Source organism: Linepithema humile, chromosome 1, assembly GCF_040581485.1.
Source record: "Linepithema humile isolate Giens D197 chromosome 1, Lhum_UNIL_v1.0, whole genome shotgun sequence".
Classification (NCBI taxonomy): Eukaryota; Metazoa; Arthropoda; class Insecta; order Hymenoptera; family Formicidae; genus Linepithema; species Linepithema humile.
In genome coordinates, this window is record NC_090128.1 from 4,809,696 (window position 1) to 4,832,162 (window position 22,467).

At 35.5% G+C, this 22,467-nt stretch overlaps 4 protein-coding genes across 4 annotated transcripts; 1 reads left to right on the forward strand and 3 right to left on the reverse strand.

Moving 5' to 3' along the window:
- The first annotated feature begins 3,595 nt into the window (after nt 1-3,595).
- nvd (neverland) lies at nt 3,596-14,550 on the forward strand. The gene is made up of 7 exons (XM_067347684.1): nt 3,596-5,614; nt 6,541-6,677; nt 6,999-10,928; nt 11,014-11,192; nt 11,617-11,783; nt 12,164-12,342; nt 12,875-14,550. The coding sequence occupies exons 3-7, from the start codon at nt 10,839-10,841 to the stop codon at nt 13,559-13,561; spliced, it is 1,302 nt and encodes a 433-aa protein (XP_067203785.1). The 5' UTR covers nt 3,596-5,614; nt 6,541-6,677; nt 6,999-10,838; the 3' UTR covers nt 13,562-14,550.
- Nucleotides 14,551-14,685: 135 nt separating this feature from the next.
- LOC105674666 (cytochrome P450 6j1-like) lies at nt 14,686-16,840 on the reverse strand. The gene has a single exon (XM_012371168.2). It carries the CDS (start codon nt 16,735-16,737, stop codon nt 15,232-15,234), a length of 1,506 nt encoding a protein of 501 aa, XP_012226591.1. The 5' UTR covers nt 16,738-16,840; the 3' UTR covers nt 14,686-15,231.
- Nucleotides 16,841-17,079: 239 nt separating this feature from the next.
- LOC105674664 (cytochrome P450 6a2-like) lies at nt 17,080-19,382 on the reverse strand. Its single transcript, XM_012371166.2, has one exon. The coding sequence runs from the start codon at nt 19,287-19,289 to the stop codon at nt 17,781-17,783; it is 1,509 nt and encodes a 502-aa protein (XP_012226589.1). The 5' UTR covers nt 19,290-19,382; the 3' UTR covers nt 17,080-17,780.
- Nucleotides 19,383-20,313: 931 nt separating this feature from the next.
- On the reverse strand, nt 20,314-22,083 carry LOC105674681 (cytochrome P450 6j1-like). The gene has a single exon (XM_012371186.2). It carries the CDS (start codon nt 21,990-21,992, stop codon nt 20,484-20,486), a length of 1,509 nt encoding a protein of 502 aa, XP_012226609.1. The 5' UTR covers nt 21,993-22,083; the 3' UTR covers nt 20,314-20,483.
- Between the last annotated feature and the right edge of the window lie 384 nt (nt 22,084-22,467).

A 22,467-nucleotide genomic window follows, 5' to 3' on the forward strand; every position in this document is an offset into this window, starting at 1 on the left:
AAACAATCAACTCAAATATCTCAGAAACACCGAGTTAAATAATAAAATTTTTTAAATAAAAGTTGTAGGATTTGGAGAGGGAAAAAATATAGGGATATTTGTTTGACCTTGGATGGAAGCGCTTCTGAGATGTGAAGGTCATTTTTATTTTTTTAAATGGAACCACTTTAATTTTTTTATATAAATCGATTTCTCATAATATTTGTCGTAAAAAGTTATAAAACTAGGATGGCCAAAAATTGAATGGTTTACAAGATATTTTATACTTTAATTTGACATAATTTTACATAAACTATAAAATATCTCGTTAAATATTCATTTTTCAATTATCTTACTTCAACACTTTTATGCACAAAATAATGAGAGGAATCAATTGGTATAAAAAAAACACATAGTTGTCTTTAAAAAAAAATCTAGCAGAGCTATATTTAAGCTATATTTAGCAGATATGATATAATATACTTTCTTCTTAAATATATATACTTTTTTCTTAAAGTCAACTATGTATTTTTTTACACCAATTGATTCCTCTCATTATTTTGTGCATAAAAGTGTTGAAGTAAGATAATTGAAAAATGAATATTTAACGAGATATTTTATAGTTTATGTAAAATTATGTCAAATTAAAGTATAAAATATCTTGTAAACCATTCAATTTTTGGCCATCCTAGTTTTATAACTTTTTACGACAAATATTATGAGAAATTGATTTATATAAAAAAATTAAAGTGGTTCCATTTAAAAAAATAAAAATGACCTTCAAATCTCAGAAGCGCTTCCATCCAAGGTCAAACAAATATCCCTATATTTTTTCCCTCTCCAAATCCTACAACTTTTATTTAAAAAATTTTATTATTTAACTCGGTGTTTCTGAGATATTTGAGTGGATTGTTTAAAATGGGACACCTTGTATTTCTCATTACTCTTGATAGCATTGCAGGCATAATAAATACAAAATATAGTTTGTATTTATAAAAAATTATAAAGTAAGTAATTTTCCCAACTCGCCAATATACGCGCAACGCGCAAAAGTACAAGTACAGTGAGTATACAAAGTACAGTAAGTATATAGATACAAAAATACAGTGTTAACTACTGTAAATTATTTTAACCTGTAAATAACAGGTGTAAAAAAAAGTGGTACAATAGGGCTCCAGGCGACGATCAACTTAAAAAAAAATCGAACGCGCCATAAGTGGAACCTCAAAGGTGGTGCGGAAGACCACTACTTATTAATAGTATTAATAAAATTACCAATCTACATCTATTTGACTGCAGTTTTAATATGCTACTGTGTTCCTCCACTAATCTCCACAGTACATGTATATGTAGTTACTGCAGTAACTCTTGCTAATATGCAGTAGTTTAAAATAAATAATTAAAAGCTTTGCAGGCGTGTAATCTTTTATGTTGATAAATGTAAAATAACAAGCATGGCTAAACGAGTAAGGCGAATGGCAAGAATATTAAAAATCTCGTGTTTGAAAACTGTGATTTTGTAACTTTTTTTCCTTTTTCGATATTTATTTTAAGTAAATTATTAGATAATGTTTTTGGCTAAAAAAAAATTATTTTATCTTTATTAAAAATATTCGCATATGTTAAATTAGCACTTTGTTGCAACATTGTAAAATAACTTCATTTTTCTATTAACAATAGCAGATCTGTATTATTTCTAAAATTGTTAGTTTAATATATGCGAATATTAATAATAAATAGAAAATATTATTTTTTTGGGCAAAAAAATATTATCTAATAATTTACTATGTTAGAAACAAATGTGGAAAAAAGAAAAAAAAGTTGCACAAAGCAGGTTTCGAACAGGTGATCTCTAATATTCCAGCCACTCGCCTCAGAATTTCTTTTCTGAATCAGAAACGCTTGCTTTTAACATGCAAGTAGCATGCATTTATCGTCTGTTGTGTCGGCTCGGTGGAAGGGAGCGTTCGCTCTCTTCCATTGGTTGAACGGCCGAGCTCACACGGATACGTGACGTAGCGCTTCTGTAAGGTTGTGTGAGGCAGCGGAGCCGGGACCGCTGTGGGAAATATCGCATCACTGGTGTAAAGGAACACAATTTTCAGGGCAGATGGACAGTAAATGTGTGGCTCGGAATCGTAAAAGATCACGTCATCGGCCCTGAATTTGTAGAAAAAAATGTAAATGCACATTATTATTCGCAATTTCTTCTCCACCGACTCGACGAGCTTTTGGAAGATGTGCCACTAGCCAATAGGCTAGAAATGGTTTTCCAACAAGATGGACATCCCGCTCACACATCTCTTATAGCGAGAACAATTCTTAATAGAAAATTTCCGCGGAGATGGATCGAGTTTCATGGTCCTCAGGAGTAGCCACCACGGTCTCCAGATCTTACGCCCATGGACTTTTTTGTGTGGGGATATTTAAAAAATAAAGTCTATGAAACTTTGCCAGCAAATCAAGAAGATTTGAAAAATAAAATACAAAACGCATGCGCAGAAATCACTCCTGCCATATTAAATAGAGTGCGAGAAAATTTTATGCGCAGAATAATGTTATGTTTAGAAGAAGATGGTAGTTTAATTGAACATTTATTATAAGCATTTATTATTATTTAACATTTATTATTATTTAAATAAAAAAATTATTTAATTTATTAATCTTTAATTGTTAATTATTAATAACCTTATTATTAATAACCTTTATTATTTATTTATTTATTAAAAAAATATTATTTATATTTATTTTGTAAATTGTGTTATTTGTTTAATAATCGTTTAATGTTTACTAATTTTATTATTATGTCGTTATTAATATTTCTATTATTAAACAACTCCTATTATATATATATTTTATTATATATATATTATTGAATCTTACACTATACCAGAATGGTAAAACTCAAATTTCTTTTGCCTTATTTTCCGCCGGACTTGCGATCTAACCTTATTCTGCACGGCCGGTAAAGCATGCCCCTGCCGATAAACAAATAGGCAACCCGACTTACTGATCTGTATGTTGCGGAAGCACCCTGTACATGCACAGTAATTTTTTATTTTATTTGCTATTATGATACTTTTCATGTAATTTAGAGAACTCAAATTGTTAATAATTATTTAATGCATATATATTAATTGTCATAAATTGCTATAAATTACTAAAATATGGAGTTGTCAGTTTAATTTTACTGGAATAATAGAATAAATATTTAACTGTGTATATAAATTGGTATGTTTTTTTCATAGTTTACTGAATGCGTTATGATTTAAGTTCTTGCACAATGTATTTCTTTTTTACAGGACCTTCTTATTGTAATGATAGTTATGACCGTGGTAGTTGCCATCCTTACAATCCACGTGGTGTATTTAGATTTTGGTATGATCGGGAAAAGAAAACGTGCGAAATGTTCATGTACAGTCGTTGCGGAGGGAATCAAAATAATTTTCTAACTTGGAAAGATTGTTTAGTCGCGTGCTCTAGAGAGAGATAATTCAAAATAAACCTTAGATATAAAATGGTTCAGACTTTCCCATATATTGATATGTATTTATAAGAGTTTATTAATGAGTTTAAATTGAAGTACCAAATGAAAGACTTTGTAAAGTATTTATTAAATACTTATATAAAAGTGTTTTATTTTTACAATAAATGACTAATGAAATAAAATGTACGGGTATGTATATAAAATATGTATGAATATATGTGTAAGTAAACAAAAGTACTTTTTAATTAATTTTTTTTTTTTTTTTTTCGGTTTATATAATACTACATACAATAATTTAATATAACATTAAAGCGTATAATATTTAAATAAAAACTTAATCACTGTTTATTGAAATATTATTTTGGTTTACAGAACATTATCTAATATGAAATTATCGTAATTGGGATAAATTATTATCAAAATTATTATATACATGCAACAAAAGTATTGTATTTTCTTATTGTATTTAGATATTTAACATATTGCTAAAGTTGAATATGCTTTTTTAAATATGTAAGGTAAATAGAAAACATTTTCAAGTAAAAAGAATTATAATTTTAGAATTTCCTAATTTTATTTATTATTTATGAGTGGATTAATATTATAATAACTTGGTGTTAATTAAATTACATTTTTATGATGTATTTAAATGTTCATTGTCAATATATCGATCAAATATATGTGGCGCAATACACGTGGTCAGTCATAAGTTGGCGCTGGAAATAAAAGTAATAATGTTGAAACATATAACAACAGAAAATTATTCCTTAATTGCTTCTTTGATATTTGTAATTGCTTCACTTAATTAATTAATATTAATAATGCTGTTATACGAAAACTGTTATCACTGTTTACTTAGCAAATACCCATATTTTAATTTTTTAATTTTCTTTAAAATCTGTTCTAGAAAAAACGCTCATTAATTGCTCTCTTTTTCTCGTGGATAAAATTTTAAGTTTTTGAGTCTTTATGAAAATTAATAGGTGTTGAATATTTGGTGCGTTTGTAATACTTCGTTTAGTATGTATTGCATCGAGTTTATAGTTTGATGATGCGATTATAATTACAACGTAGATTCTTTTAAAAGATCGCAATCACTTTTAAAGGAAATATTATGATGACAACATAAAAAATAAATGTAGAATGTTTGTGTGAAAAGTTGTGATGAAAATGCTAACAAATTCAATAATGAACGCTTGTGCCGAAAAATTTGCATTTTGTCGGAAAATACACCTCCAAATAAGTTTTAATTGGAAATGTAAAACTGTATAAAATTCTAATCAGATATTAATACAAATTCTTTATTTTTACAAGAATTAATTGTAACAAAATTAAATCCGTTGAAATATATAAGTGTAAGGAAAACCAAACATTTCTCTCATTTTTATTTTACTTTGTTTACTATGTTTTTTTTATTTTTACACACATTGAATACATTATACTATGTAGAATAATTTAAAAACATCAAAACATGTAATTTTAATTAAGAACAATCAACGTTTTTTGAGATATCTATATAATTTAAAAATATTGTATACTTTCTATTCTTTTTTTACGAAAATTGAACGAAGTTAGCGTTTCATAATTTATAGACGACATTCGATGTAAAAGCTTCGCGAAACTTAGTTTTAATTGGTTGGACTCAAACTATGATGTGTAATCTTGAAATTACAACAATGTAAATAAAGTAAATAACATCTGTATCGAGATGCAAGAAAACGTTTTATTGAAAAATAAAATAATACGAAATGTATAATATTGTTGCATTATTATATTATTTATGAAATATTATACTTATATACTTTATGATGAGTGTATGGTTCAGATTATCATTATTGCAATTATTTAGTGCGAGCATCGTGATATTTGCAATAGGCATCCTAAGAAAACCATACCATACGGTGTATCACAACGATGATATTCGTAATTTATCAGCCACGTTATTAGTAGACAATGCGCAAGCTCTATGATTATAGAAAGAGGAATCGGCGAAGGATCGACTGCGATCCTGTATGCTGTTACATTTAGTCGTCTATGGGTAACAGACGTCTCCTGATCTCGCGATTTACTTAGACATGTACGATTAGGTCAGAAATTTGGACATATCAAACTTGATTCTTCTTAAGAAAAGAAATCTACTAAAACTTGGTAAGTAATCTTTAATCAATTTTATCGTACGTTAAATTTACTTTTACTATTCAATTAGACTTAAAAATATTAAAATTTAACCTTTTAACATTATTTAAACGGTTCTCGTTTTTTTATTTTTTCAATAACTATCTTGTTATATGCAGTTTTGTGAAAAGTAAAAGAGATGACAAACAAAGAATTTAGTTTAACATGTTTTATATCACGGAGAAGATTTTATATGAAAAGTTACTATGTACGGCAGTAGTTGCAGACCATGAAAGAATTATAAAAATTTTTACTATGTTTTTCACATGTGTAACACAGTAATACAAAATTATTTTTGACATAAAATTTTCTTCTTTATTCAGCAAGAATGGATATAATATGGATAATTTTTGCTCTTGTATAAGTATATCTTATGCACTAACGTCTTCTTTTGTCAAAGTGATGTGTTTAATATTCATACACGCATCGTAACTACAACGCAAAGATTTTTCACGCTATAATTATCTTATGCTTTAATCGCGACGAAAACCGAATAATGCCGAACGTACGAATTCCATTCGTACGAATAAGACTAATAGACACAATCATAACTTTGCGGTAGTTTCTTACATAGGAAGCATATCGAAAGAATAGCCGTTAATATTTTACAATGTTATTCACATTTTCTCTACAGAGCTATATTTCATTTTTTTGGAATATGTATGCACGTGATAAATAATAAACAGTGTTAATTATACAATTTAAAGTTATTGTAAAGAACAAATAAACTTACGTTCTCTGTTGAAACAACTATAAATTCATGTACATAAATCAGATTGGATTTTATGATTCACTTGTCTGTACATTAATCTTTTTTTATATATGATGTTATGATCAAAATTAAATTTATGTAATTTCAGATCAGTCCGTATACTAATTATTGATAATAAACTTTTCAGAGAAGCATATATTATATTGATCAAGACAACGCATAAGAAGATGAGTTTCAAAATAAGCTTGTTATTCATGCTTGTCACCTTCAGCACGTTTAGCACGGTATACATGCGTCCATCAAAAAGAGAGGAATCCCGTTCACGTAAGACACTAAAATTAAAGGAAGCGTTATAAAAGCGTTTTATTTCTCTTACATTGTACACGCACAGTATAATCTTTTATTTTATTTGCTATTATGATACTTTTCATATAATTTGGAAAACTCAAATTGTTAATTACTATTTAATGTATATATTTGGTTATCATAAATTGCTACAAATATCAGAAATATAAAATTGTCTGTTTAATTTTACTGGATAAATAGAATAAATATTAAACTGTGTATAAACTGATATATTTTTTTTCATAGTTCACTGCATGCGTTGTGATTTAAGTTCTTGCACAATGTATTTCTGTCTTGCAGGACCTGCTTTTTGTAATACTTTTCGTGACTATGGTGAAAGGTGCAGATGGTGGTCTTCTTGCGCCGAGCAGTTGAGATATTGGTATAATACGAGTAACAGAAAATGTGAAGTTTTTTTATACGGTGGTTATGGAGGAAATCAAAATAATTTTCTAACGGAGGACCTGTGTATTGATTCGTGTCAGGATGATGTAGATTTCGAGTTGCACCTTTGATATAAAATTGTTAAGAATTTTTCATATATTAATATGTATTTATAATAGTTTGATATTGACTTTAAATAGAATTAACTAAATGAAAGACTTTGTGTAGTTTTTATAAAATGCTTGTAAAAGTGTCTTATTTTTACAATAAATGACTGTAATAAAATAAAATTTACGGATATGTTTATAAAATATATACAAATATTTGTATAAATAAAAAGAAGCACATCTTTATTTTTTTATTTTTTTATTTTTGTTGCTGTGTTAGGTATATAATACTATATACAATGATTTAATAATATTAAACCATATAAGAATTTAAGGTAAAATATATCGGTGTTAATTGAATAATATGTGTGTTTAAAAAATATTATCTTATATGGAATTATTGTAATTGTACTAAATTATTATCAAAACTATTACACACGCAACAGAAGTGTTGTATTCTTTCCTTACATTTCATACAGATATTTAACATATTGTAAAAGTTTGCTGTTTTTTTAAATATGTGACGTAAGTGATAAATATTTTTTCTCAAGTAAAAAAAATTATAATTTTAGAATTTTTTAATTTTATTCATTATTTATGAGTAAATGAATATTTTTATAATAACTTGATGTTAATTAAATTACATTTTTATGATGTATTTAAATGTTCTTTGTCAATATATCGATCAAATATATGTGGCGCAATACACGTAGTCAGTCGTGCACCAGTCATAAGTTGGCGCTGAGAATAAAAGTAATAATGTTAAAACATATAGCAACAGAAAATTATTCTTTAATTGCTTCTTCGATATCCGTAATTGCTTTACTTAATTAATTGATATTAATAATGCTGTTGATTGATATTTTTGAAAGTACAATGTACAAAACAAAGAGGTAATTATTATTTTTATGTCTACTTTAGTTACTAATAAATAATTAATTTCTTAGTTAATTATTAAAGACTAGAGTTCTTTCACGCAGAAATTCAGCGAATACTTCTTTTATAGATTCTTGAACATTTTCTAAGATTCTTAAGTCATTTTCTCGTGGATAAAAACTCTTGGAATTTATAAGTATCACTGCGCGTTCTAAGTATCACTGTAAGATGATGTTCCTCTGCCGTGAAACGGTGCTTAAGCACTTTCGGACTCACGCATTGTTCAAATATTTTGATTATGGCTACGCAGCACGACGCATGTTAGTTCGTCTGGCACGGGTTTCGCGAACAAGCGAGCGCACAAACGATCTCATTACTGGCGTCTCACCGAATAATATTACGCCGTAGCTGACGCAAAGCGAGCGTTAGAATTTCGGACTCGGGCGACGGCAGAGAGAAAGAAAAAAAAAAAGAAGGGAGATGGGCATCTTGATAAATAGGAAAACGAGTCATTTCGTGGATTTATGAGGGCCGCTATCGATGCCGCCGATCGCCACTCGCGCCGGAGAGTTCCGTCTTGCTACACACGTTTGAATAATTAATTTGGTCTCCAAGTATTGGTGATGCAGCGCGTTGCTCCCCGAGATTGCGAACGACTGCACGCTCACGCTTGTCCAGTATATTTAAGATAGTCAGTGACCGACAGTGGCCCGGATTTTTAAATTACAAAAGCAAGTTGGAAATCCTTTCCGTGTGTGATATTTTATTCTCCATCCGGAAATGTGCATATTTCCATTATTCATTTCTATTCAAAGAAACACGCAGAAAATTGTAAAAGAAAACGCTGTAGCCTATTGAGCTTAAAGTTCTTTAAGATTATTTCAAATAATCTGTAATTTGCCATCAAATTTGAGATAGAAATCTGTGAATTATTTATAATTTACGAAATAGAACGTATTTAAAGAATCGGAATCAATTTAGAAATTCGAGATTCTCAAATAGACGTTCCGAGTATAGTTTTCAGAATAAGCGTAATTTTTTAGTTGCAAATATTTCATTGTTTTAATTATTATCGCACACTGATGATGACTTTTAGAACATACACGCGGAAGACAGATCGACATTATAATTCTTGCTTAGAAGCTTGTCTTTATACGATCCGATATGTCTTTGCTCATATTTCGCTTCGATAATCAAGGGCGATATCTTGCGTTGCATTCACCCATTGGATGACGTTAGAAAAACGAAGCCGAAGTTTCCTATTTCACGAGCGTAAGCATTTCAAAAACTGAAAGACAGGCCAAAAGAAGAAGAGGGAAAGTTCTACGCGATCTGTCAGTCACGGTCGTCGGCGGCGTCCGGTAGTGCGTTCGTCGTATCAAAGGAAGAAAGGTAAATCCAGGAGGAAATACATGTTCGCGAGTAAAGGAGGAAGACGCGTTTGTGTTCTGTGGCGAGGGATGCGCGCAGAGACCAGCCGGAACGTCGGAATATAAATGTGAATTCCCGGCGATGCTGTCCGCTGAGATCGATATGCTAAGCAGATGAACGGGCGGACGAACGGACGTATGCGCGTATGAGCGAGCGTATATGTACGTCGGCGAGCTTGCAGCATCGATCGATATACAGCCTCGATAAAAGGAGACACGTCGAAACCCGACGAGGACGAAGAAGCAGAAGAAGAAGAGGAGGAGGCAAGAGCGCGAGGAGGAGACGGAGACGAGGAGTCGGGGCTGTTTTAGATCTGGTGATATAAGGTTGGCGCGATATATAAGCCGCTCGTTCGCTCGCCCGCGTCTCTGCCCGTGGCCGGGCATACATAATCGGATGACCAAGTCGTTTACGTGACACAACAGCCGTGCCGATCGCGACGGACGAACGAACGGACGGACGAACGGCGGCGCTTCGGGAAAAAACACACGCATTTCGATAGATACGGCCGGTCGATAGGACGGCCGGCGTATATAAGCCGTCGGATGGACCTCCCGTGCGTTTCAGTCACCCGAAAAGTCTTATAGGAGATCCCGACGGTGTCTCTTTTTCCGCGTCTCCGTTCACCAAGGCTAGTCTTTCCCTTGTCGTTCCCTTGTCATCCGCGGCGACGAGCCCTATCGTCCTTTTACTTTTTCTTTCTGTCCTGTTCACCGCGCGCCCCCACCTTCGCGCGTACCCTCCGGGTATTCTGCGTTCCCCGCGTCTTCGCGTAAAAGACTCCCCCGTCCCTTATTCCTGCGGCTGTAGGTCTCGCATACGCACCGTCGCCGCTGACGCACACGCACGTGCGCTTACATACTAACTAAGTAACTGCACCGCGCGCCCATCGCCGCATCCTCTCTCCCTTTTCTCTTCTCTCCCTCGCGCACGCCACGCCGTCGTCTTTGTCCCCATCCTGTCCTATCTTGTCAGGAGTCCTCCTTTTTTCTTGTCCCGTTCCCGGCAAACACGCGCGCGGGCTACTGCACCGGTAGCTTCCCCCATCCCTCCCCTCTTTTGTTTGCCCTTCCGATCCGTCTAACTCTCTCTTTCTTCTTCTTTCTCCCCTTCTAATCCAGTCTCTCCCGTCTGCTTCTCCTTCATCGTTTCTGGCCGTTTTGTTTTGCACGATCTCGTTTATCTCTCGCGCACTCTTCTCGCCCTCCGATCCCTCCCATATACATTACGCGCGAGCGTCAAGAGGAGCGAGGATTCGTGAGCTCCGCATCTACCTACACCTGTCGGAATAAGAGAGTCCGGAGACGGACACCGAGAGTGCGGGATATCGCTTGACACAAAAATGACGATGTTGGAATGGTACGTCGGAATCGCGGGCACCCTGCTGGCCCTCATCTACTTCGCGTACTTTTTCAAGTTTAATTGGATCAGAGTGAGTAGCGGCTTCGAAAACGACTTTACGCAAATTTTATTCCAAATTTATTCGTTCTACTATCGGCTTCATATTTATGTTATAGGATCTGCGAGCAGAAAATCGGAAAATCGGTAGTGTTTGTGTGGGATCGAAAAATAGGAAGGTGGGTAAACTACCACCGGTTTATCCTAACGGATGGTTCGTTCTGCTCGAAAGTTTACAGTTAAAAAAGAATCAAGTGAAACACGTGTCCGCTCTTGGAGAGAATTTTGCAGTATTCAGGTGCAGTATGAGTGCAGTATGAGTGCAGAATTTTCGTCGACGAATGAAATAAAGTTTGAATGACGCGAGCAAAAAAATTCATGTACAAAAAATTAAAATTAAATATCCTAGTAGAAAATAAAAGCGAAAGCCATTGTTTGAAAATTAGAAAGTAAAGCAAAAATATATCTTTATAATGTAATACTTATTTTAGATGCTATTTTATATTTTACGAAATATTAAAAAATTATTATTATTTATTATCTAATTAGATTTAATTAAAATTTTGAATTAAAATGATATGTCTAGTTTAATTTGTACTGACATTTCTTTGAATATTTCTTGAAATTTTATATTAATTTAAAGTTTCGGAAGATATGTTATTTAATCTAGAAATAAGACACTCTGCATTTGTTATATAATATTTTATCAATTTCTCTTCAAGAACCGAAAAAGGCGTTGTCAACATTTTAGACGCGTATTGCCCGCATTTGGGGGCGAATATGGCCGAGGGTGGTCGTGTCAAAGGAGATTGCTTGGAATGTCCTTTTCACAGCTGGACGTTTCGCGGAGCGGATGGTTTCTGCGACAACGTGCCTTATGCCGAAAAAGGTATTGATAGAATTTTATATATTTTCAATTTCGCATATTGCGCACAGCGGCACCCATTTACCTTTTCACTCCCGAAGTACATCGACCAAGATATCGGGTGTTTTCGCAACCTTGAAACTGCATTCCTGCATCGAGATGTCTATTTGTGCATACACACAAATATTTGCATCTGATCGGCCGCTTTTCGCGAATCATGATTCATGAATCATTCATTCATGTATCATGATACATCGCGTGTTAATACAACTATTCGCAATTCTCACTTTATTATTATATCGAGAAATACTCAAGATTAAGAAGAAAAAATTAAATTAACAGAACCAGTAGCAATATTCAATTGCGTCGTTTCTAATTTTATTCTTTTTTTTTATAATTTGCAGTGCCGCACATTGCGCGAGTGAGAACCTGGAAGTGCTGCGAAGTGAACCACCTCATCTTCGTCTGGTATCACGCTGAATCCATCGAGCCGGACTGGCAGCCCCAGCCGCAACCATGCATCTCCAACGGGTCATGGCGCTTCCAAGGTCGCAATGAATTCCTCATTAACTGTCACATACAGGTTCGTCGCGCATTTGATTTGATAAAACCACCCCAACACGATGTAATTATCATGGAAACTAGGATAAAGCGATCCGTTCGTACGAGGCAATTGATTTCTTCTTGTCGCTCTTTGAATTTTTCAATTTTTAAATTTTTGCTTTTTGTTAGTAAATTCAATTTGTGAAAGTTCTTCATCAGGATTTCGATCAGTGCGTTTCGTATTTCGATTAGTGCTGACTTTATGTATTCTCAGACTATTACGCTGTTATGCTATCGCATTACTATTACGGTGTCAGTTGCATCGATAGCCGCATAATTAACAATTACGAAATCAGGCATAGCTTTTAATTACAATACAATCGGCTTTCTTGATACCCAGTTTGCAAAATCAATATATTCAGATTTTTTACGCATGAAAGTAAATCAAATTCGAAGCGTTCTTATTTCTTCCCGGAGAGAATTTAAGTTTCGTCTGAAACATAATCTTGATTATTTGTCATTTCCGAGAAGTTTGACATTCTGAGGAATGTAATATAAAATAATGCTCGCAGGATATAGCTGAAAATGGGGCCGATTACGCGCATCTCAACGCCCTACACAGTCCGGCAATGTTTTTTTCTGGCTGGCTAAAGCCTTGGCTGGCACGGCATTCGTGGACCAACGCGAGGTGGCGACCGCACTGCTCGTATTCCGATACGGACGCAGAAACGGACGCGAAAACGGAAGCGGCGAGTGCGGAGGTGCGAGTGAAATTGAACGGCACGTCGATTCACCAGATTTCCAATCATCCCGCGGAGAACGGAATCACCAGGCGGGAGAAGCACAAAGCCGGCATGCAGATGCGCCACGCTCTAATTCTGCTGGAACGCTTTACCTTGCTCGCGTTCGACGTGTATGTCGAATTGACCGGACCAGGCTACGTCGAGCTGATGCTCGACTCGCCGTTCGGCCGCATATGCATCCTGCAGACGGTCACGCCGGTCGAACCGCTGTTGCAACGAGTGACCCATCAGATCTACTCGCCACCCCTAATAGCGCCCTACGCGAAAGTGGTCTTTCTAGGCGAGTGCCTGATGTTCAAGCGCGACGTCGAGATCTGGAATCACAAGCAGTTTCAGCGACAGCCCATCCTGGTGCGCGAGGACCGTGCTATTGTTGCGTACCGCCGCTGGTACTCGCAATTCTATTCCGCTCAGAGCCCGACATATCAAAATGCTACGAAGAGCTTGCAGTGGTAGCGGCATTGCAGAATTGTGGACGCTGCACACTGTCGAGGTCCGAATTCCGTTAATCGCGTTGATAGATTCGGACTTCAAAGCAAGCTCGATGCTTGAATACAAAAAAAATCGCCTCACTTGTTTGCAATTATTGATGTAAGACTTATTTTAGACCAGAGATGGGAATTAGTTGCAATTTTCGGCTCGATTTTCTGATTCACGCCCACTGTCCTCTCCTTGCCGCTCGTATTCTAGTAACGAGTCACCAAACAACCCGTAATTAAGATGCGCGATACTCAGTCTTAGGAATGTCCATATCACAAATGCAATAAGATAATAAATATAAGACAATAGATTTCCACGTCACCTGTGAGGTACTGTTATTAACGCATTCTTCAACAATAGTATCTCACAGGTGATGTGGAAATTTATATACAGGGTGATTCAAAATAACCTGATGTCCTTGCAATGCCATATTCTTGAGCGAATTCTGAGACGATTTTTCCTTTTACAAAATTTTGTCCAAAGCTTTTCGAGTTATAATTGAAAATAGTTTGCTTACGAGTCCGATACAACGGACAGACAGGGACGGTGTAATGTGTCATGAGACGATAGTAAACACTTGACAGTCTCATTATACGTTGCGCGTCCCTGCCTGCCCGTTGTACCGAACTCGTAAGTTGCTATTTTTAATTACAACTCGAAAATTAAGCTTTGGACAAAATTTTGTAAAAGGAAAAATCGTCTCAGAATTTGCTCAAGAATATGGCATTGCAAGGACATCAGGTTATTTTGAATCACCCTGTATATCCCATATTTATTAACTTGTTGCATTTGTGATATGGACATTCCTGAGGTTGAGTATCGCGCGCCTTAGTTACGTGCGTTGTTAGCGCTAGCATGCAAGCGGCAAAGAGGGACAGTAGGCGTCAACCAGAAAATCGAGCCGAAAGTTGCAACTAATTCCCATCACTGTTTTAGACGATTTATAGTTTGATAAATAGAATTTTGTTTATAATTATGCGCTATGTAAAATATAAAACACTCGAATCGAAGAATCAAAGTACACATTTTTACTAGAATAATACATAACATCAGTAATTAATAAATCGTCTAAGGTCAGGATTTAAGTAAAACTCAAAAGAGATTTTTCAATATTTGTTACATACTTTGATTTCATGAAAATGATCAAACCGCGTCAATTCCAACGCTAAATATTGGTATTTCTTTTGTATCAACTATACTCGCTTAGCCTGAACATGACATACATTTATTTATTAACTTGTATTCGCTAACGACACTTTGATATACGAGCGCAGCGCGTATTTATTTGATAAATCTCTGAAAAAGAATGGAAACTTTATATATAATATAGAGATAGATATATTTTTTAATAAATTAACACGCATATCGAAAAAATACGTGTTTAATACAATATTTAAAATATTTAACAATACTTAAATATTTAAAAAATTTCAGAATTTTTATATTCATCGCAGATAAATATCTTCGTCTTGAAAAAGAAGTGCAATAAGTTTAAAATAATCGAATTTTTATCAGGGTATCAATATATTATTATTATCGTTTTATACACTTGCCGGAAAAGTGTTTTGACTTATTTCAAATGTATATACGCAGTTATGACAATATACTATAAGAATTATAAATAAAATAGTATACAAAACGAGAAACTAAAGACGTTTAATATTAACCCACAATCCACCGACAGGCGCCGTTAGAAAACTGCCAGGCAGCATCTTCAAGGGTTCCTTGGTTTTCGGCGACAACTCCAAGGTATACTTTCTTACTAACGTAGCCAGACAAGCCTTCATTTGCAACAGACCCATTCTCATACCTACGCAGATTCTCGGGCCTTCGCCAAACGGTAGAAAAGTGTATTTTGTGATCTCCGCCTTTTTATCCGCTGCAAATCGATCCGGGTCAAAGATATGCGGTTCACGCCAGTATTTCGGGTCTCTGTGCAGGCCGTCGACGGACATCAGGATGAGCGTTCCCGGTCGCACACGGCAGGACAGTCCGTCCGAGCCCTTCAGCTCGATTTCTTCAGTGCAGATCTTGCCGAAGATAGCCAACGCGCTATAGAGCCGCTGCGATTCGTTGATCACCTGATCCATATATGTCATCTCTTTCAAGGATTCGTAGGTCAGCTGATTGTCATATCTAGCCAACACGCTCTCCACTTCGTCGCGGAGTTTCTGAACAATTTGCGGATGTCGGGCTAGCTGGTAGCCGATAAAGCTCATCGTGATACTGGACGTTTCGTAACCATCGAAGAAGAAGCCGAGAGCGTGAGAGGCGAGTACTTCCTCGTCGTAGTGATTGTTCGCGCTTTTCTCCAGATCCATCATTAATTGAAAAAAGTCGTTCCTTCTCACGCTCTCTCGCTGTCTGTGCTGCAACACCTGTTTGACGATGTCGCGGAAGAAACGATCCGCTTCTTTCGGCAAAAACGGCATCTGGAAGATCCGGTTGAACTGGGGCAGAAAGAAATTAAGAGTCTGCACGATCTTGCTGAGGAAGCTCGGCTCAAATATCGATCTACCGATCGTGAGAAAAGACTCTCGACGAATATCATCCTCGAAGCAGAAACCTTCCACGCCGAAAGCAGCGTCAGCCACTACCTCGCCGGTGTACCTGGAGAACAAGTCCTTTAGCTCGACTTCTAGCGCACCGCTCTTCAGCTTCCGGTCTAAGTAGTTCTCGAATTTCTCGCACACCCGTTCTACGCAGTCAAACAGCAACTTCAATCTCATGCCGGAGAACGCGTGCGTGAAGCGCTTCCTAGATGTGATCCACACGTTGCCGGCCGTAAAGAAAGGATTCAGAGAAAGCAGCGGATCCAGCTGAGAATCGAGCTTCAACTGATTTTCGGCGAAGCTCGCGAAGTTCGTCTGCATCACCGTCTTCACTAGTTCCGGCTCGCGTACAACCAACGCGGGAACTGTTTTATCGTACAAGCCGACCATGCTGCAATTCGGATGACTGTCGTAAATGCATCGGATGAGATCGTGCATACTCATCTTCAGGGAAACCACCGGCCACATATGCCCGAATCCGGGAAGAACATCCCTCGCGCAGGGAATACCGCGATCACGCCAGTAATTATAATTTCTAACCAGATAAAAGTAATACGCCACGATTCCAACGAGAATTAAGAAAAGTATGACGATTTCCATGTTGACTGTACTTCATAAAAAGAAACGCGCGTATAATCTTCTCTTGAAAACCTATCAACGTTGACTGCTGCGCTGATGAAAGATATCTCGCTTTTATAAGTTATCTCTTGAAAACACAAATATGTTTGTTAAAAATAAAAAAAATAAAAAAACCAATATCTCGCGAGATACAGATATAAAAATAAACTTGTAAAAAATAGATAATATTTAAACAGTTGCATTTTTACATAAATTTATCTATATACGTATTTCACATTAAAAGACTTAATTACAATTTTAATATAATTGAAAAAAATTATTGCTAAGGGATAAGAAATGGTACTGGATTGGAAGAATGTAATATATCCAACAACATTTTTATAATTGCACAATATGTGGTAATTGAAATTATAACATTTTTTAATTAATTTAAATTTGTCAAAAATACAGTAAAAATAATAAAATACAAAATATAAAATTAGTATGTATAATAAAGAAAAAGTTATTTAAAAGAGTTAGTATATTTTATATTATTTTATTTTTCTGTCTCTTAAACACACACGTACATATCTTATACTACAATTTACGCATGAGTTTGTTTATCAGGATATTACAAGAAGCGTTTATCATCCACTCGATAATGTGCTACTACATTTATATTTAGATACAAACGATAAAGTTGTGTGTTTTTATGAGGACATAAAAAATTGATTACTACATGTAATAAGTGATTAAATGCAAAAAAAGATTTATATCGATATACAAAACAATTTACGTGATTGAAATGATAAATATAAAATAAATGCACATAATAAGCGAAAAAAGTTATTCGAAAGAGTTAGCAGATTTCATATTTATTTCATCTTTCTGTTTTTTAAACGCACACGTTGTACCTATATATTTTATACTATAATTTACGCATGAGTTTGCTTTTCAGGATGCTACGAAGGTCAAGCAAAATACTAAATTACTTTTTATTCTACATAAAAAGTTCTTACAAATTTTACATTTTGACATTAAAAAAAAATTCAAATCCGATTTTTAACAGATAAAGATATTTGCGATCAAAGTTTTCTAATGGTGGCCCATAAACCACCTATTGGGGATGGTAAAATACTACCGGGGATCATTTCCAAGGGAACTTTTGTCTTAGGCGAAAGCTCCAAGCTGTATTTTCTCAAGAATGCAGCCAGACCCGCTTTTATTTGCAACACAGCCATCCTCATTCCCGGACAGATACGTGGACCCTCGCCAAAAGGAAGAAAGGCGAATCTGTTAATGCTCTGTTTATTTTCCGGTGTGAATCTCTCGGGATCGAATATCTCGGGATTACTCCAATATTGAGGATCATTATGCAAACCATCTAAGCAAATCTGAACTTGAGTTCCGGGCTGCACGCGACACACGAGTCCGTCGGATCCTTTTAGCTCGAACTCCTCCGTGCAAATCTTCGTCAGGAATCCCGCCGCGGGTGTAAGTCTCTGCGTCTCACTAAGAATCTGATCCATGTAAGTCATTTCCTTCAAGCCTTCGTATGTGATTTCATCATTGTACTTGTTGAGCACCGATACAATCTCTTCGCGTAATTTCTCCTGTACTTCTGAGTGAGTAGCTAATTGATAGACGACAAAACTCATAACTGTACTGGAAGTCTCATAGCCATCCACGACAAACGACAACGCATGAGACGCTATTATCTCTAAGTCAAATTTATCACCTTCTAGCTTTTCCAATTCAACCATCAAGTGAAGAAAATCATTTCTGGGTATCTTGTCCGTTCTTCTTTGCTCTATAAGTTCCGCGACCAAAGTGCGAAAGAAGTGATCGATGTGCTTCGGTATAAATCTTAATTTTAATAATTTTTTTAACACTGGGGCGACAAATATTATGGTAAACACGATTTTAGTTCGTAGATTTGGCTCTAGAATAGCAGCGCCGATTTTTCGAAAAGACACGTTCTCTTTCTCATCGTCAAAGCAATATCCGTCCACGCCGAAACCAGCGTTAGCCACCACTTGCGCGGTGAATCTTGAAAACAGATCCTTGAGCTCCAGCTCCACCTTTCCAGTTTTGCTTATTTTGCTGTCCAGATAATTTTCGAACAACACACACACCGGTTTAACGTTCTCCAGTAGGATTTTCAATCGCATACTGGAGAACGCGTAAGTCAAACGTTTCCTGGCGGCTAGCCATTTATCACCGGTTAAAGAAAAGGGATTGTGCGCCACGAGAGGATCCAAATCCGGATCGGCCTGAAAGGAATTTTTGTTAAAACTCGCAAAGTTCGTCTGCAGCACCGTTTTCACTAATTCTGGTTCGATGACTATCAACGACGGTGACGAAAAATTGTAGAATCCAACTAAACTCTGGTTTTTATAGTCTTTGTAAATTTTGGCAATATGCTCGGAGGCTGTCGTTCTCATGCAGACTACCGGCAGCATATGACCGACCACTGGCCAGGCTCCATTCGGGCACGGAATTCCACGTTTCTGCCAATATTTGAAATTTTGCGTCAGGTAGAAATACAGAGCTACAAGCGCTCCGAGAATCAGAGATATCAGTATGATGCTCATCTTGCTTGTTTCGAGTAGCAAGTGACACTGATTTAAACAGACTGATGTAGCCTTGACTGCATATCAACCGTAACTGTATGTTAGAGAGTTACCAACGCAAATATTGATAACGTCATAGCGTCAATTAGCGTGAGCGAGTGGGAGCGAAGAGATAGCAATAAAATTCGTATCAGTGAATTTTTTAACGGGTGTTAAATGAACATTGTTACAAAATATCAATTGATATATTTCCACAAATGCATAATGCAATGAAAATTTGTTGCAATAGCTGATTAAAAATATAAATTATATTAAAAATTTTTTTTATTATTGTATGTTAAAATGTATTAAATGTAATAATTGTGTATTAAAACATTTTTTTACATGATTTAATATAAAGTATAATATAAATTATGCTAGATGTAAATTTGCAATTTATAAACGTGCATTTTGTGCTGCGACTTGTTATCTGTTATATGTACAGCGTAAGGAATCAAAACATCACTTATCTTTTTACTAAGTAAAGTGATCTTGCCTTGACTTGAGATTGTTCATGTTGTACATGCTCTTATCATTGTCATTTGATAATACATAAAAAAATATATAAAAAAATTTATCTGCGTACGTTGCAGTAATATTAACAGTATGAAAAACAATTACAGCAATTACAAAATCGATATGTATTGCAATATGTTCTAAATTTTTGCATTATATTTTATAGTAAAATGTTGTACTTTTAAAATGTTGTACACTTAACAAAAATTTTGCGAAAAAAATATTTTTTATTGTGATACAGAGTTTAAAAAAATTTTTACGTATTCTTCTTTCGAGCTTAGACGTGGAAAGATAAAAATTTTTTGGAAAATCTATACTACATGAAAGTATAAAATTCGAGCTTTAACATGCTTCTCCACTTTTTGTCTACAATGATTTCTCGCCAAATTACATCGGTTTGAAAATTGTTCAATTTTCAGTATCTAAAATATGTTCGCAATTACTTGTGGAATAATGTGTAATAGTAATTTTGCATAAAATTAGACCAATGGAAAATAGGCAATTTTCTAGACAGTTTTATTTCTACAAATGTGTTACATATATTTCACCAATCAAGTTAAAAATCTTATACTTTAGTATAATTAAAAAAGATTTCCTACTAATTTATCTTTCAAATTTAAAAATTGTGAGCTTGATATAGCTTAAAAAAAATATTTGCAATTAAAGCTGTCGGATTTTGACCCACAAACCGCCTTTCGGGGATGCTAAAATGACTCCGGGGGTCATTTGCAAAGGCAGTTTTGTCTTGGGAGAAAGTTCTAAACTATATTTCCTCAATAATGTAGCCAGACCCGCTTTTATTTGCAGCAAAGCCATTCTCATTCCCGGGCAGATACGTGGACCTTCGCCGAAGGGAAGAAAGGCGAATCGATCGATGTTTTGTTTATTTTCAGAATTGAATCTCTCAGGATCGAATATCTCGGGGTTGTTCCAATATCGAGAATCATGATGTAAACCATCAATGGATATCCGAATTTCAGTGTTGGGCTGTACGCGACAAATAAGCCCATCGGACCCTCTCAGCTCGAACTCTTCCGTGCAGATTCTGCCCTGGAATCCTATCGTGGGTATAATTCTTTGCGATTCATTCAGAACTTGATCCATATAAGTCATCTCTTTCAAGCCTTCGTATGTGATTTCACCATCGTATTTTTTGAACACAGACATTACCTCTTCACGTAATTTTTTCTGAATTTCTTGATGGACGGCTAATTGATAGCCAACAAGGCTCATAACTGTACTAGAAGTCTCATACCCATCTAAGACAAACGACAAAGCTTGAGCGGTTAGTAGCTCCACGTCAAATTTAATGCCATCCTGCTTTTCCAATTCAGTCATTAAATGAAGAAAATCGTTTCTAGGTATCGCGTCCTTTCTTCTCTGCTCCATAAGTTCCGCCACTAACGTGCGAAAAAAATTATCAACATGCTTCGGCACAAAACTTATTTTAAATATTTTGTTTAATGACGGGACTAAAAATATTAACATTGTCGCGATCTTGGTCCGTAAATTTGGCTCTAGAATAACCGCACCGATTTTTTGAAAAGACAGATTCTCTTTTTCCTCGTTAAAGCAATATCCGTCCACGCCGAAACCAGCGCCAGCCACTACCTGCGCGGTGAATTTTGAGAATAGATCCTTCAGCTCAACTTCTATTTTTTCGGTTTTACTTAGCTTATTATTCAAATAATTCTCAAACAATACGCACACCGGTTTGACGCTCTCCAGTAAAATCTTCAATCTCATGCTAGAGAACGCATAAGTCAAACGCTTTCTGGCGGCTAGCCACTTATCGCCGGTCAAGGCAAAAGGATTTAGCGCCGTAAGAGGATCCAAATCGGGATCAATTGGAAAAATGGGTTTGTTAAAGCTGGCAAAGTTTGTTTGCAACACTGTTTTTACTAATTGCGGCTCGATGACTAGTAACGACGGTGATGTAAAATTGTAAAAGCCAACCATGCTGCGATTTTTATTGTCATTGTAGATCTTGTTAAAAAGTTCGGGAAAAGATGTTCTAAAACAGATTGCCGGCAGCATATGACCAACTCCTGGCAAGGCCCCGTCCGCGCACGGAATTCCACGTTTCTGCCAATACTTGTAGTTTTGCGTCAGATAGTAATACAAAGCTGCGAACGCTCCGAGAATCAGAGACACCAGCATGATAGTCATCTTGCTCTTTTTGAATAACTCTTGCTTAGACAGGCTCGTGCTGCCTTTACTGCGTACTAGCCGTAACTAACAGCAGAGAGCAGAATCACGGACGCAAATACTGATAGTATGAGATAGCATGACCGAGTGGGAAGGGAGAGCAATATAATTTAAATCGAAATTTCTAACGGGTGTTAAGTGTACTTTATTACCAAATGACGTGTATTATAATTAACTGACCTATAATCACCTGACGTGTTCCCACCATCATAAAGAATCATACCCACGCTAAGATTTCTAATAAAAATAGGCGCAAAGGACATCGAGCTGAAAGGATCCGACGGACTTGCTTTTTGCGTGCAACATGAAATCAAATATTACTTGATACCCATTCACGGTTTGCAGGAGAATAATCGGTACTAAAAGAATCCCGAAGTATTTGATCTAAAGCAGTGCTGTCCGCTATTTGCAACTTTCGGCCGGATTTCTCGATGCA

Excerpts from the sequence above, each read along its gene's own strand:
- nvd (XM_067347684.1), top strand. The coding sequence starts at position 10,839 with ATGACGATGTTGGAATGGTACGTCGGAATCGCGGGCACCCTGCTGGCC. Across the intron at positions 10,929-11,013 it reads TCAAGTTTAATTGGATCAGA|GATCTGCGAGCAGAAAATCG; the intron begins GTGAGTAGCGGC and ends TTTATGTTATAG. Across the intron at positions 12,343-12,874 it reads TCATTAACTGTCACATACAG|GATATAGCTGAAAATGGGGC; the intron begins GTTCGTCGCGCA and ends TAATGCTCGCAG.
- LOC105674666 (XM_012371168.2), bottom strand. The coding sequence starts at position 16,737 with ATGGAAATCGTCATACTTTTCTTAATTCTCGTTGGAATCGTGGCGTAT.
- LOC105674664 (XM_012371166.2), bottom strand. The coding sequence starts at position 19,289 with ATGAGCATCATACTGATATCTCTGATTCTCGGAGCGCTTGTAGCTCTG.
- LOC105674681 (XM_012371186.2), bottom strand. The coding sequence starts at position 21,992 with ATGACTATCATGCTGGTGTCTCTGATTCTCGGAGCGTTCGCAGCTTTG.